Genomic DNA, 14400 nt, shown 5'->3' on the forward strand with positions numbered 1-14400 from the left:
TGTGTGTGTGTGTGTGTGTGTGTGTGTGTGTGTGTGTTGGACTCCTACAATCTAGAGTCACAGGTATTTGTCAACCACCAGGTATAGTGCTACGATCCAAACTTGGGCCCTCTACAAAGAATAGGACCCAACCACTGAGCAATCTCTCCAACCCTGAGTGATCTTATCTTCTATTGATTCTAGAAAAGATGACAGTTTAACAAACTGGATAAGACCCGGACCCAGCTACCCCCTCCCCACACCTTCCCATAACAAGTTTCTGGAAAAGTGCAATCAAACACCACAGCCCTGCTTCCTTGATTTTATTTTCATTTTTTATTGAAAGCTTCATCAAAGAAAACAGAAATTGAAACCTAATATCCACTGATCTACAGAGAGCCCAGGGAACAGGGGAAACGGTGTCTAACTTGACCATGATACACATGAAAGAACTTAAAGATAAAACCAGAATCGCCACAGGATTACAAACATGACAGAGACAGCCATACAAAGATGCCCTGAAATAAAAATCTCGAAATGGTGTTTCAGAAGGTCCATGGAGTTGAAGATGACTTAAAACAAGGCTTTGAAAGAAGAAGCCGGGTCATAGTTTTCTTTGAAACTGACGTACTTTCACCCAGAGCTTAAGAATTAAGATTCCAATGATCTTCTTAAGTAAAAGGGAATGTTTGCTTCCGGAATGGACAACCAAGTCATTTCAGATACCCAATGTATCTTTGAAATAACTTTACTGTTCCTAACAGGGACAGAATATCTTAATCCTTTTTACATGTGAGGACGTACCGCCTTTGGGGAGGAAGAGACAGCAACTTTATCAATGTTGGACCAGAGGTTTTAAAGTCCAAAGTGTGACACTGTTACACTTTGTGCTTACACACACAGTGGCCATCAAATTATGTGCTGGATAATGAATGACTTTCAATCTTAACACAGCAACACAGATTCAAACAGTGACAACAAAAATAAAAATGATTTTGTGGTCAGAAGTGTTCAAAGGTGATAAAAATGGTACATTTAACCAAAAGCAAGTATTAGTTTCTCCTGATGGAAGTGGTGTGGATCTTCTTTCCTTGTGTTGCATCTCGGTAAAGAGAAAGAAACCAACGTAGTTTTCCTGTAGGGGAATCAAGTTTGCTGTTATAATTTTTCCATTTGTATTTTTTCAAGAATGCAGCCAACTCTTGATTATGTGTGGTAATTAGGAGAAGGACATTATGGACGGTTAAAATTCATCGTGGATAATGTGTGGACATTGATTTCATCAATTATTTAAACTTCCTTGATAAATCAATACTTGGAAAGCAAGACAGACTGGCATGAGCTACTGTTTTCAGTGCTTTCTTCTGTCCACCCTTGGGGTGAAGTGCTCAGATTAACAGGGCCAGCCATCAGGAAGAAAGGACAACACACTCTCAGATTAGTCAGACAGTTCTTTGAATATTGACAGTGATGGTTTGTCTCTTTGAAACTCAGAAAATGTAGCAGTGTTAAGAAAATCTCCCAGGTGACTCAGTGGCCTCACGATTTTCCCCGAATCCCCAAGTTCCACCTTGTCCCTGTTTAGCTCAGAGGCTTCACCAGTGAAATGCATCCCTCAGCACATTGTTTCCCTGCCCAGCATAGCATGCTGCATACTGCTACTCCAAGCCTTTCTGTGATAGCAACTGTGTCTGCATGTTTCCGGTCGGCGTATTAGACCAAAGACAACAGCAACCTGTAAAAAGCATTGAGCCCAGCTTTTTCCAATCATGGGGCACCCTGGGGCTTATTGTTTAGCTTTTCTACTTTCCTGAACTCTAGGTAACCACAAAGGACAGCCAGAACAGACAGCATTTGGTTGAAGGGTCCAATTTTGTATGGGTGAGAAATGTTAATCTCACGTTACACTCAACCCATATTGCCTCATCACAACTGTAAGATGAGTTGATTCATGACTGAAAGCCCACTACTCCTTCACAAGAGGAAATGGAATCAAGGATACTGCCAATTCTGTCATCCCTGGGGTTCAAGAGAAACTGCTAAGGCCAATGCCCCCCCCCAAAAAAGAAAGAAAGTTTGGCACACCAGTCCCAATGGCAAAGAAGAAAAGAGATCTCACCCTTTACTCCACACTGTGCACAAAATAAAGGAGATCATGGTTCTGTGACTTGATTATACAATATCCTAGCATGGGGTTGCTTCCCATGCCGAGTGCCATTAGAAATGACTTCCAATTCTGTTGCCTCACTAGTCTGAAACCGTGCATTTCCCCCTGAAGCCCACTTAAGATGCACTCGTCATTTTCAGCTTGTCTGCACTTGTTTGCACATTCATGGGAACGAGACTGGATTGTCAGAAGTATTTGTAGCCTATTAGCATCATAGTCTCTGTAGATGCCCCATTGAAACATCTCACTCGCCAAGAAGATGCAAGGGTCTTGTTGAAATTAAATCCCACTCTTCAATAAGGGGGATTTTAAAAGTCAATATAAAAAAGGACATGTGAATTTTCATAGATATTCTAATCATTAAACAAAGGGTTTTTTTTTTAAAGAACAAAAACTAAGCACATATTTTTTTTTTTTTTATCTTCAGCACCTGCTGATATTACCATTAGTTCATACAGGCTTTGTCCTGGGTCATTTACGAGACACAGTTAGCAACCACCATGCACTCTGCTTCCCCCGATATCTTCTCATTATCCAAAGAAGCCCACTTTCCTGACCCACTCGTAGCATTTAGATGACAAGGTGCTTATCTTGTTTGCATCGCGCCTTTAGTTGTTTTCCTAATTTGTCATCCAAGATGTGATAAAGGAAGGAAAAAATATCGACATTTTGACAATCAAAAATTTGAATTTTACTTCAATTTAAAAAATGACTGTAGTCCTAAGTCAAAGGGGAACCGCCATGCACACTGCTGACTAGGAAGAGATTGTGACGCTTGTGCTGCACACATGGCACATGTGGGTTTGGGGAAGGGCGGGGTCTTATTTTTATTAAAATATTGTACTGTTATCTGCTGTTGCCCTTTCTTTCCCTCCTACACTGGACTATCGAAAAATATCTTAGGTAAAAAGGACAGGAAAAGAGGGAGCCAATTCAAATACACACATCTTTTCCTTCTTAAAAGATTTTATGGAAGGGCACTCTAGAAACAGCCCAAACATAAGACACACACAAACACATAAAATGACATAGTGATTTCCTTTGGCCTGAGGTGGCTTAAAAGAAGAGAGATTATGTAAATTTCAGAGCTGAAAGAAATGTTTCAGAATGTGTACGTACGAGCGTGAAGTTAACCTAGGCACCTTCCACAGCCACATGGTAGCTACCACACAGCCTCATTCTTAGATATGCAAATGAGACTCTCTGTATCACAAGAATACATGTATTTGGTACTTTGACAAAAGACAAGAAAGTATGTTGGTTTCATACTCAAATGAACGATGCCCAGGATGACCCTTACTCAAACAAAGAGAACGGAGAAAGGGTGAACGAGAAAGAGAAACTGAGTCTCACGTGAGTTTTCTGAAAGCCCAGGAACTTGAAGGTTTGTTTCCCAAAGACAAAATTCAAGTCCACCCTTCCAACAGGTGCTGTGGAACGATGCAGAGGGCTCAGGGGCTCTCCAGAGCACAGACAACAATTTGGATGAAGATGAAGCACAAATTTCACTGCAGTGCGGAGCCATATCCTTGGATACGGTTCTGTGATTGGTTTGGTGGCCAACATACGAAGTCACTCTCTGGACTTGAGCCCTCCAATCCCAGGGTGGCAAAGAAGAGAGCTGGGTTCTAGTGAGACAGTGGATCTTGGGTTTGGGCCAGTCTCCTTAGCTGTGGGACTGTGATTTGCCTTAAAACTTGTTTTGTTTTTGAAAGCCTACTCTCTTTTCCTCCCTGGTGCTTCTGTCTGTGTCTTTCCTACGTGCTCTGACAGACGAACCCTGAAGAAGGAGCACTGCCTATTTGATTCAAACGTTTCATTCAGAAGTAGTTCTTCGGAATGGTTCCGTGAACAGAGTTCCATGCCACTACCTCTATCTCCAAGCAAAACTCTGTGAGTGGATCTCAGGTATGATGAGTCAGAACTATTAGGATTTCTCGCTAAATCAATTTAGGTCATTTTAAGCCAAGTTTTGCATTATTCTAAGTGCAAATGTCTCCTTTGGTTTTAGTGCTGGATCAACCCTAATTCTTTCAATTCTCGTTGGTAAAAAGCATACCTTTTACTGATTGTCAACTAGCATATGAAGAGCTTGCCTCAACTGCATTAAACGGAATCTTCGATCTTAATGGCCCCACTTTTTTCAGAGAATTAAACCGAAATTTTAGGTCTGTGTCGCCTCTCCTGTCGATGTCACGATATGAGAACACAATGGGAAGAGGTGAAAGGAAAAGGTCCCCTTCTAAGTAGAGAATCAAGGTGTCTGTTCCAGACGAGCCAGCAACAAAATGAAGTGAGAAGACAATATCTGTTCATGTTGACGTTTGGAAGGAAGACGACAGTTACCAATGTGTGAGTCCTTCTCAGGGGACCAGGCCCCACTGCACAGAACTTCACGGAGTCTTTCTGACAAGTGGCCTTTCAGATGTCTGTCTTTCAGAGCGTGTTCAGGAAGCATCCTTAGTCTGCAGTTTATATGAAGACATTACAACCTCTTGAGCGAAGGACCTGGTGTATCAGTGGCATCCACCTACTGCTGGAGAGCGGTAGCCAGGAGCTGGGAAAGGCTCACAGGGCTGAAAGGTACCTGCTTCCACCAATCCGTCGGTTCCCCAATTCTTTTATGCTCGAACTGCTGAGCACAGTAGGTATAAACTTCGACTATCAACAAATATACATTTCTAGAAAAACAATTCTTTCTGCAGTATGTAAAACACTAGTGGAAGGTAGTTGAAATGAAGTTAGAACTGGTCCCGCCATGTAGGTCAAACAAAACTTTAAGGAAAAAAAAGCAGTGTCTACCGTCACGACTGTAACAGACTCTCACTTCCTCTTTGGTATAAAATAGGCCATCCATAGGCTGCAATTGACCACAACTAAGAAAGACTACAGAAATTGTCAACAATTTCTCTATCTATTGCTTTTTTTGTTTGTTTTGTTTTGTTTTTTTGTGTGTGTGTTTTTATTTTTATTTTTTTGCACTTTTTTGACCATAAGCTTCTATCTACTTAAGTTTTGTTTTGAGTGCTCTTACGCTAGGTTTGCAATGGGACAAGCAAAGCTGACTAAAACCTGACAAAGCTCATAGAAAAAACGGCAGATAAAAAGCACTAACGCTTTCGCTAGCAACCACACTCTGTAAATTAAAAAAAATTTGCATTCTGCCCCCCAAACACGCATTATTTCTAATGCAGTTGTTTTTAAACCAATGCGAATATCTTTACCATAAAATGTCTGTTAGCCATTTAGAGTGATTGTGTCAAAGTTCATGAGAAGTTCCAGCATTTTCTAATTCTTGCAGTTGCCGTGGTTTCTTTTAACAACAAATTTTCTTCAAATGAAGAAAAAGCATTTTCTTTTAAACTGTACAGTTTTTTTCTACCCTAAAATATCAGTCTCCATCTTCTTTGCCAGTGAAAGCTGGCACAATAACTCAATTCTTTCTTGATTTTTTTTAAAACAAGACGTTGACAGCATGCCTCGCGAGCCTTTCACGTCCTTAAAATTAAGGCAATTAAGATTCAAGATAAACCTTACCAAATATTTCTAAGAAAACATAAAATATATATATATATAAAAACAACAACCCAGTAGGTTCAATCAAGAAAGGAAAAAGAAAGGGAAAAATAGCTTAATTACTGAGGAGAATAATTTTCTCATAGTTCTGGTTGCCCATCTCTTGACACTGGGTTTTCTACTACAAAAAGAAAGAAAGAAATCTACTTACACCTTCAGGTAAATTCTGAATTCAAATGTTCTTCCACAGAAAACATCAACTTTGATGTTTATCCCCCCCCACCCCTTTTCTGGGATTTGTTTTCCTTTAAAAAAAAAAGGATGACAAGAATAACTGTCAGACCACACGAAGGAACCATTTGCACAGCACATAAAAACTTTGTTTTCTTTGAGTAAAGTATAAAATTAAAAAAAATAAAAATAAAGGAAGAAAGCTTTCTCTTGGCGCCTGTGCAAATTGGAGGCCAACTAACTTCTTGCTCGGTGAAGTTTCTTCATCGAAGGTAAAGGTTCAGATGGACAGCCTCACTCCTGTCTATGGTCTGCAAAGACAAATGGACAGGAGCGGTCATTACATTCAGGTCTATCTTCTGTGGTTTCCCGGGACATCTCAGAAGAGCCCAGGCTTTTCTACTATGTCATACTCAAAGAAGCAATGGAATGGGTGTATTAGCTATAAAGCTGTCAAATTCTGTGACTTCCATAAAATACACACTCAAGCAAGAATTCACTCGTCAAAACTCAAGGTTGAGGAACTAAAAACATCTTCTGATTGTCAGGTAATAAATAATGCAAAATATATCTGCAGTGTACCCAGTGAGTCATCATTTCTGCTATGGTTTGCTTTGAGTGTCTATTAAGACTTCATGGTTGGTAGCTTGGTCTCCTGTGGGGGCAGAAGAGATGACAGGACCCTTGAGAGGGAGAACCTCTAGTAGATCATTGTGGTCCTGTTTATAAGGCACCAATGCAGTTGCCATGGTATTATGAATTTTAACTTACATATTTTTGAAGATATACTTATTTTGTTTGTGTGTAACTTTTTGCTTGTATATATGAAAATGTACCACATGTAAGCAGTACCTGCAGAGGCCAGAAGAAGACAACAGATCCTCTGAAAGTGGAGGTAAAAAGTGGTTGTGAGCAGCTGTGTAGATGTTGGGAACCTCAGCAAAAGCAGCAAGGGTCCCTAACTGTTGAACTATCTCTCCAGCTCTGGATATTGACTTCATACAGCCCATGCTGGCCTCATGTAGCCAATGGCCACCTCAAGCTCCCATCCCTTAGATGGCAGGCATTCAGAACCAGGCCTGACCTGTGAGCTGACTGTTACTCTCTGACGTTTACCTTGCATCTCGTCACGTGAGGAGTACCACAAACTGCCGCCATGATGTCATCTGTCAACAGGACCCTCACAGGAGGGCAGACAGATGGATTGTACAGTTCAGTATTTCTCTCAATTGAAAGCACTGATCCCAATGACCTTTGACTGGATCTATGAGGAAGCTTTCCAACCCTAATTCTGGTGGATGGTGGCAGATTTTTTTCATCAGTGACCTAATTTTTACTCTCTGGAGAATGGTGATCACATGAAAACTTTAAACAGGCAGTCTGGGGTCCTGAAGACTTGCATTGCATCTGGAAAGTTGCTAAAGTGGAATTTGAAGCAAAGACTTCTGCCTCTGCATCTGAGAATGTAACTTGATTTGCATACATGCTCTATGGAATCTGGTTAATTAAGCAATTATTTTTATTTCATAATTATTGTCTTACACATATACATACACATGTACAAACATATAAACACATGCTGAGTCCATTTTTATTTATAATTTAATTAGAAATGTAAAAAATCTTTTAATTTTGTGTTTACAGTGTGTGTGTATATGTGTGTGGGTGCATGTGGTATACACACATAGGTGTATGGGTGTACATACAGTTACACACATGTGGAAGCCAAAGACGAAAGCCAAATGTCTTCCTCTATTGCCTTGAGACACTTGAACCTGGAGCTCACCTTCTGCTAAGCTTGCTGGCTAGTGAGGTCTTAGATCTGTCTGTCTTTGCCCGGTCAATGCTGCAGTTACAGGCACTGTGTCTATACTCAGCTTCTTATGTGGGTGCTGGGAACTGGAACTCAGGAACTCACGCTTTATGAGTAAGTGCCCTTACCATCTGAGCCACCTCTCAAGTACCCAGATTCTAGTTATTTTTAAGATTGCATATATAGCATAAGAAATAAGTGATAATTCAGTGAAGATTGGAATTCTCATAGGATTTCCAGAATAAACTACAGTTATTATCTCCTTCTCTGATAAGTGCATAAAAATCTCTCTGCATCAACAATGGGGTGAGGGAATCAGTATCACGTGAAGTTCTATGTAGATATGTAGATATGTGTGTGCATGCATATGTCTCTGTGGGGCCCACAGAATTCAAAGAGGACCTTGGATTGCCGGGAGCTGGAGCTACAGGCAGTTGTGAGCCACCCTGTGAACTCTCGGAACCAAATACTGGTCTCTAGCAGAGCAGAGAGTGCTCTTCACTGGCCACCTCGCCAGTCCCAGTTCTTTGTTTCAGTCTGCACAGGAAAATGTGGGCTATGAAAATAGTTTTGGCAGACCTTTTATTCATGAGCCTATTATCATCATGCTTCTCAACGTCCCCTGTGACCTTGGCCTGCAATGGCTGTGTGTCTTAGGTGTAGACAGTTTGATGGTAAAGGTATGTGGGACATAACAAGCAGCTTTTCAGGAGCACTCAGTGGCCCTGATCTGAACCTCGCATAGGTGGTCAGCTGGTATCTGATGAGAAATGCCAGCGATTAGCAAGGACTTAAGATCTCCATCTCTCCTCTAGCACAATGACCCTGAGCAAAGGGCTTCTTGGAGAAGTAGTGGCTTGTTAATTGGCACAGTGGTGCCGGAAAGGAAGAAGCTTTTGAGTTCGTGAAACCTATGGTATTGTAGACAGAGAAGAGAGCAAGGACTGACAAGATTATTTTAGAGATATTTTTCCCACTACACTGGAGCAGAAATAACATCAGCTCTCTATATTTTATCTTGCAAGTGTTCACGCATGTATCCACAGATGTGTATAGGTGTACATATTTAAATCCAGACTCTGCATGTGAGAACAAAGACGGAGTAATCGTCTGACTTAATCTGTCTTATTTCACTTAATATGATCTCCAGAGCAATTCATTTCTCTCGAAACAACATTATTCATGGCTGAATAAACTTCTATTATGCGGCTAGGGACCACATTGCCTTTACATGTTCACCTGTTGACTACAGGCTTAGTTGACATGTTCTGCTTCTTCATGATTTTAGGACAGACAGAATGACTTCTTTAACATGTCAAAGGGTGACAGAGAGCAAAACTCTACAGAAAAGTTCATGTGAACCATCTCCGCCATCAGAGGTTCAGTCATGATGCAGAAAATGCAACACTTTCCACCCAAAGCCTTCTCCATACACACCTTCCCTCTGGTAATCCCTCCGGGTTCAAAGCGGGGCTCTCAGGATTTAATCTACACATTTGCTCCACACAAAGCCAAATGTAATTTGCTTTATGGGTGATAAAAAAAATTTCATGAGTACTTAGTTATTCTCCTTTGCCATTTAATTCCTGAGCAGGGCCTGATCTCTGTATCATATATGTAACAATATTCTCCTTTTCCACGACCATTTACTTGGGTGTTCAAGGTCAGCCTGTAATTGTTCAAGAGATTAAGAACAGAATGTCGGCTCACTATGTAATGTCAGATGGTAACTAGAATTTTTTCAAGAATATGTAACAGTTTTTTTTTTATGACTACAATGACCCTTTCAAAGTGAGTACCCTCATCAACTCTTTTGGGTCATATGACTTTTATTAACCAATACGATGCATAGAAACAAAACTAAGTTTGTTGGGTTTGCTTGACTGTTATCCTTAGAATCCTGACTTGTCTGGAAATCAATCTGTTATAAAATGAAAAGCATATGGTCAACCCTTCCATCATCCCAAAGTGGAGGGCCACGGATAACCAGGTACTCATATACAGGGCAAAGTACAGCCAAGACTGGAAAATGCACCACCTAAAGCCAGAGGGAAGCAGCCCACTTTGATCATGAAAATTTCTTGACCATGAGTTCAAGAAATGCCTACCACCAAGCTTATGGTGGTTTCTGTAAAACCAAAAGCAGATCTCTGTTCTAGAGGAATGAGCTCGGCACAGCGCGGACTTACTTGGATTGTTGGAAAGAGTATGCAGGTGCGTGTTCATTGGGTGTGTCCACTGCTAACTGTTGCTGCTGGCCACTGCTGTCCTGGGATGAAGGGGCCACCGTCTGGGGAGAGGTATCAGCAACAACACCCTGAAGAGGCAAATCAGTACACACAGGCCTTATTTGCTTTAGCAAAGGGCTGTCTCTAGATGCAGCACAGAAACCCTTCTATTAGACTTGAAGAGAGAGAACTCTCAGCCACAAGAAACCACAGCATCGGAGCAAAAGAAAATTTCAGAGTATGCTTGCATAATGGTCCACTCTATGCTGTTGATGATGCAACACCAAGAAGCTTTGCCATTGACATCAGAAGTCCTTAGAAGGCCCTTATGGTCAGAAAACCATTTCAACTGTGGTTGTATAGAAAACTTTGGCCTCAGTAAAAGTCATCTATAATCAAAGTCAGAGGTCTCTTACAAAAATCTAAGCATGTTTTTTTAAGATTTATTATATTTTTTATTTATGTGTAGATTTTCATATGATTATGTGCATAAACACCAGTGTGTGTGTGTGTGTGTGTGTGTGTGTGTGTGTGAGAGAGAGAGAGAGAGAGAGAGAGAGAGTTAGTTCTTTGGTACTTGAATTGAAGATGTCTGTGAGCCTGTGAGTCTCTTGACTAGGAGACTGAGAACCAACTTACTGTATCCGGAAGAGGAGAAGGAACCATCTCTCCATCTCTCTAGTTTCTTGCATAAGATTTTTGTTGCTGTTGTTGTTGTTTGTGGTTCCTTTCAGACAGTGTCTCCCTGTGTATGCCTCACTGGCCTGGAACTTACTGTCTAGACCAGGTTGGCTTGGAACTCACAGAGATCCATCTGCCTCCGCCTCTGCCTGTGTTAGAGTGTTGGGATCAAAGGATGGGAGTGTTTCTTTCATCTTTAAAATCATTTGTTTTGCTTTGTTTTCTAAGACATAACAGGCATTCAGTCAGAGGCTTCAGCAAAAGGAGAGAAAGAAGGGATGAGGAGAAGGCAAGAAGGAGAAAGGGTAAAGGAAACAGTAGCAGCAGTAGCTCAAAGCAAGCCTAATCTTGGATACCTGCTGTGGGTTGTATGTCAAACCCTCTTGTTCTGTGGCACCCCATGACATACCCGCTAGGTTTGTACGTTTTAGAACCCCCGAACAAGATTGGTTTGTGATTGGTCAAGTAACTGATTGATGGATGCCAACAAATGCCGATCTGGTCTTTTTGCACGAACATGACTAAATTCTTTTCTTCATAATCATGGATTGGAGGTGAAAAGGTAGACGGTAGTTAGAGTCTTTGCTCTTCCTCTCCAGCTCCGGATCTAACTCCAGGAAGAATGTCTTTCCGATAAGCTGCTTTGTTAAATGTGTCTGCTATTCCACGCCAGTTAAAGGCACCGGCCCGTTCATTAGCATAGTCCTTTGGTGTACACACACCGAAATGCAAATATATTATAGAGATTCATGCTCACAGTATTTATAATGTATTGCTTGTTAATTTTCTCAAGACATAGCTGCTCTTTAGTCACTAAATAAGACAAAAACCATTCAATCTAACCCATATTCTTGAACTCCAATTAAAACCCATTTAATATACCATTATTTTGGACCTGCACATCTAGGAAATTAAAAACAATAAGGATGTGATGGCCTCAGTTTCCTAGGCTGCACAACAATACCTTCCCAATCTCTGGGATTTTCTTTACCTGAATTCAAGAATACATTTGTTACACACCAGAAATAAATCTGGAAACATTTTCAGAGCTCCAACTTAGTTGCCAAAAACCTCTATCGACCTCACTACTGGTGGATTTTCATGTGGAGAAATACAAACACTCTAGTTACGGGTTGTGTTATGGAGAAGGAAGGATGAACTCAAGGAAGCATACTGATTAGTTTTTTAATTTCTGCTGATGAGAAGTAAAGCCCACAGATGACAGCAAAGCAGTTGGGCATCCAGAGAAGAGGGACCGTGGCTGTAACTAGAGATGGATACAGTCTAAGCACCTAGCACCATCTCTGCGGCTCTGCACCTCCCCCTCTTCTCTGTAGCTGGTCAGCTCCATCTAGTAAAATGAGAGCTGAGGAGGGTGGATTTGTCCCAGAGAAAAGAGAGAAGGAGCTTTCTTTCAGTAAGGAACAAGATGACAGTGTCCTTCATGATATCCACAGCGACTCTATGACATCTCTCCTGTCCATAGGAAGCTAGACTATACTGAGTTCCTTTATTAGAACAGAGAGCTTTGGTTAATTTCTTCCCTAGGGAGCAAAGGATGGAACCCATCGTCTTCGATATACCAGGTAAGTGCTGTGTGACTGAACTACACTCCCAACTACTGAAGCAGTGGTTCTTAAATCTTTTTTTATTTTTTCTGAGCCAGGCTTTCATTTCTCTGTAGCTTTGGCTGTCCTGGAACTAGCTCTGTGGATAAGACTGGCCTTTAACTCAGAGATCTTGCTGCCCCTGCCTCCTGAATGCTGAGATTAAAAGCTGGTTCTTAATTCTTAATACCTACTGGCGACATCTGGAAGTGTATAAATAGGCCTAACCTACTCCATATGCCAGAAAAATCAGTAAGAATCTCTTGTGGTCAAATTTGGGAATCCATATTTTTAAAGCATCCATCCCCTAATAATTATAATGAGCGGAAGAGTTTGAGAATCAAGGTGCTGCCTCATTTTCATGAACATCTGGATTCTCAAGGGATCATCTTAAAATTAACACCTAACTAAATTCAGGAAACAGAGCCAATCAATGGTGGTATCTGATGCCTTCCCTTTCTAACAGACTCCCAGGTTATATAGGGATGATTGATTTAGTCCTCAGATTGGCAGAAGACTTGGAAGATCAGCCCAGGATCCACCAGTGTGAGGGTCATCTTGATTGCATCAATGAGGTGGGAATGCCAACTGTGGGTGGCACCATGCTCTGTCTGGGAGCCTGGACCATATACATGGTGGAAGGGGAGCTGAGCAGCCAGGTGAGTTCATTGCTCTCTGATTCCTGCTGTGGCTGTGCTGTGAGCAGCTGCTCCACCTGACTCTGACTTTCCCACCTTACGATGGACTGGGAGCTGGGATGCATCTGTTCTCTCTTCAGTTGTTTTTGCCATGTAATTTTTTTTTTTTTTTTAAATCAGAGCAACAAGAAAGAACTAAGACAGAGATCCCAGGGTGCTGGTCCAGGGGCCCCTCTCAGAAGCAAGTTATAAACTGTTCTTCATCTCTGCTCATGCATGTTTGTGGTCTGCAGTTGATGGGAAAGGGTTTCTCCTTTAGACTACTGTCTAGGTATGCAAACCAGCCCTCCTTCGTACCTCTGCGTAAGACTGGTTAACTGCAGGTGCAAAATAAGATGTAGTTTTGATTGAGCTGACGTATAGACTTCTGTGTGCTCAGCTTGCAGGAAAGTGCTTCACAACAGCATAAAGGTTTTAGCTGAGGATTCCTCGGGTTATGGGGACCCGTGTGGCTGAGATTTCGCTTTCCTAGCCTCGTTGGGTTACAGGATAGACTTACTTCAATAGAAACAGCTGTCGGAGGCACAGGCGTGTACTGGGGCATGTAGGTCCCTTGCATAGGAGCAGCAGTCATATACTAGAGAGAATCAAAGAAAAATGCACATGAACTTGGGGTTGCAACCGGAGAAAAGGTCAGACGCTGCATGAGATGACAAAAGGAGAGCGCATGCCTGGTTAAACTCCACGTTCACCAACAATGACAGGCCTTATCAACAGGGACTGCTGCTTGCTGATCCTATGTCAGCAAGAGCTCATCTTTTCCATATCAGCACAGGCCATTTCAGCCCCCCCCCCCAAGATGCAGTCTAGGCACTCTATGTAAGAGCTGGATTGCCTCCACTTTCACATCTGAGTGCAAATTCTCTAAGTGTGAGGATGGTGTCGGCTCTTTTCTCCATTTTGTTCGTAGAAACCCACCACCCAGCGGCTCCTGACAGGCATTTGTTGAATGAATGAATCGTCATTTTCATTTGGAAGCAATGATTTCTAACTAAAATGTCGAGGAACGGTGTAAGAAATATTTACACAGCAATATATCAATGGGCAAATGTTGTTTTCCCATCACCTCTGTTAATACAAAATACAGGGCTGGGGATGTGTCCCGGTGCTAGTGATTGTCTAAAGTATACAAGGCTGTGAGTTCCCCCCCAAAACACGGCAAAGGTGGGGGACTGTTCCAGGTAATGCTGAAGTCCCTTTTGTCCCCGCTCTCCCATCCCATCCTCAAGGCACCATGAGTATTTTCTTCCTAATACCTTATTTAAAAAACTGTCCATAGGGCTGCAGAGATACCTTGGCTTTTAAGACTGTATACTCCTCTACAGACAACCAGAGTTTGATTTTTAGCATCCATGTCACACAGATCACAATCACCTATAACTTTAGCTCCAGGAGAACTGACTCCCTCTTCTGGCCTTCACAGATACTTGTACACATGTACACACACACACACACACACACACACACACACACACACACA

General features: G+C 41.7%; 1 protein-coding gene across 14 annotated transcripts in view; it reads right to left on the reverse strand.

The window, feature by feature from the left end:
* Positions 1 to 286: 286 nt before the first annotated feature.
* Rbms3 (RNA binding motif single stranded interacting protein 3) overlaps positions 287 to 14400 on the reverse strand; it is a 1318100-nt gene continuing 1303986 nt past the window's right edge. For 7 of the 14 annotated variants that reach the window (XM_026779049.1, XM_026779046.1, XM_026779051.1 and 4 more), the window contains 3 exons: positions 13420 to 13497; positions 9896 to 10023; positions 287 to 6204 (listed from right to left, as the gene is read on the reverse strand). In XM_026779049.1, the coding sequence (XP_026634850.1) occupies positions 6198 to 6204; positions 9896 to 10023; positions 13420 to 13497 (213 nt within the window). In that variant the 3' untranslated portion in view covers positions 287 to 6197. Of the gene's footprint in view, positions 6205 to 9891; positions 10024 to 13419; positions 13498 to 14400 lie in introns of those variants that run through there. The other 7 variants (XM_026779052.1, XM_026779047.1, XM_026779057.1 and 4 more) reach the window with 2 other exon arrangements.

This window comes from Microtus ochrogaster, chromosome 5, assembly GCF_000317375.1.
Source record: "Microtus ochrogaster isolate Prairie Vole_2 chromosome 5, MicOch1.0, whole genome shotgun sequence".
Taxonomy (NCBI): domain Eukaryota; kingdom Metazoa; phylum Chordata; class Mammalia; order Rodentia; family Cricetidae; genus Microtus; species Microtus ochrogaster.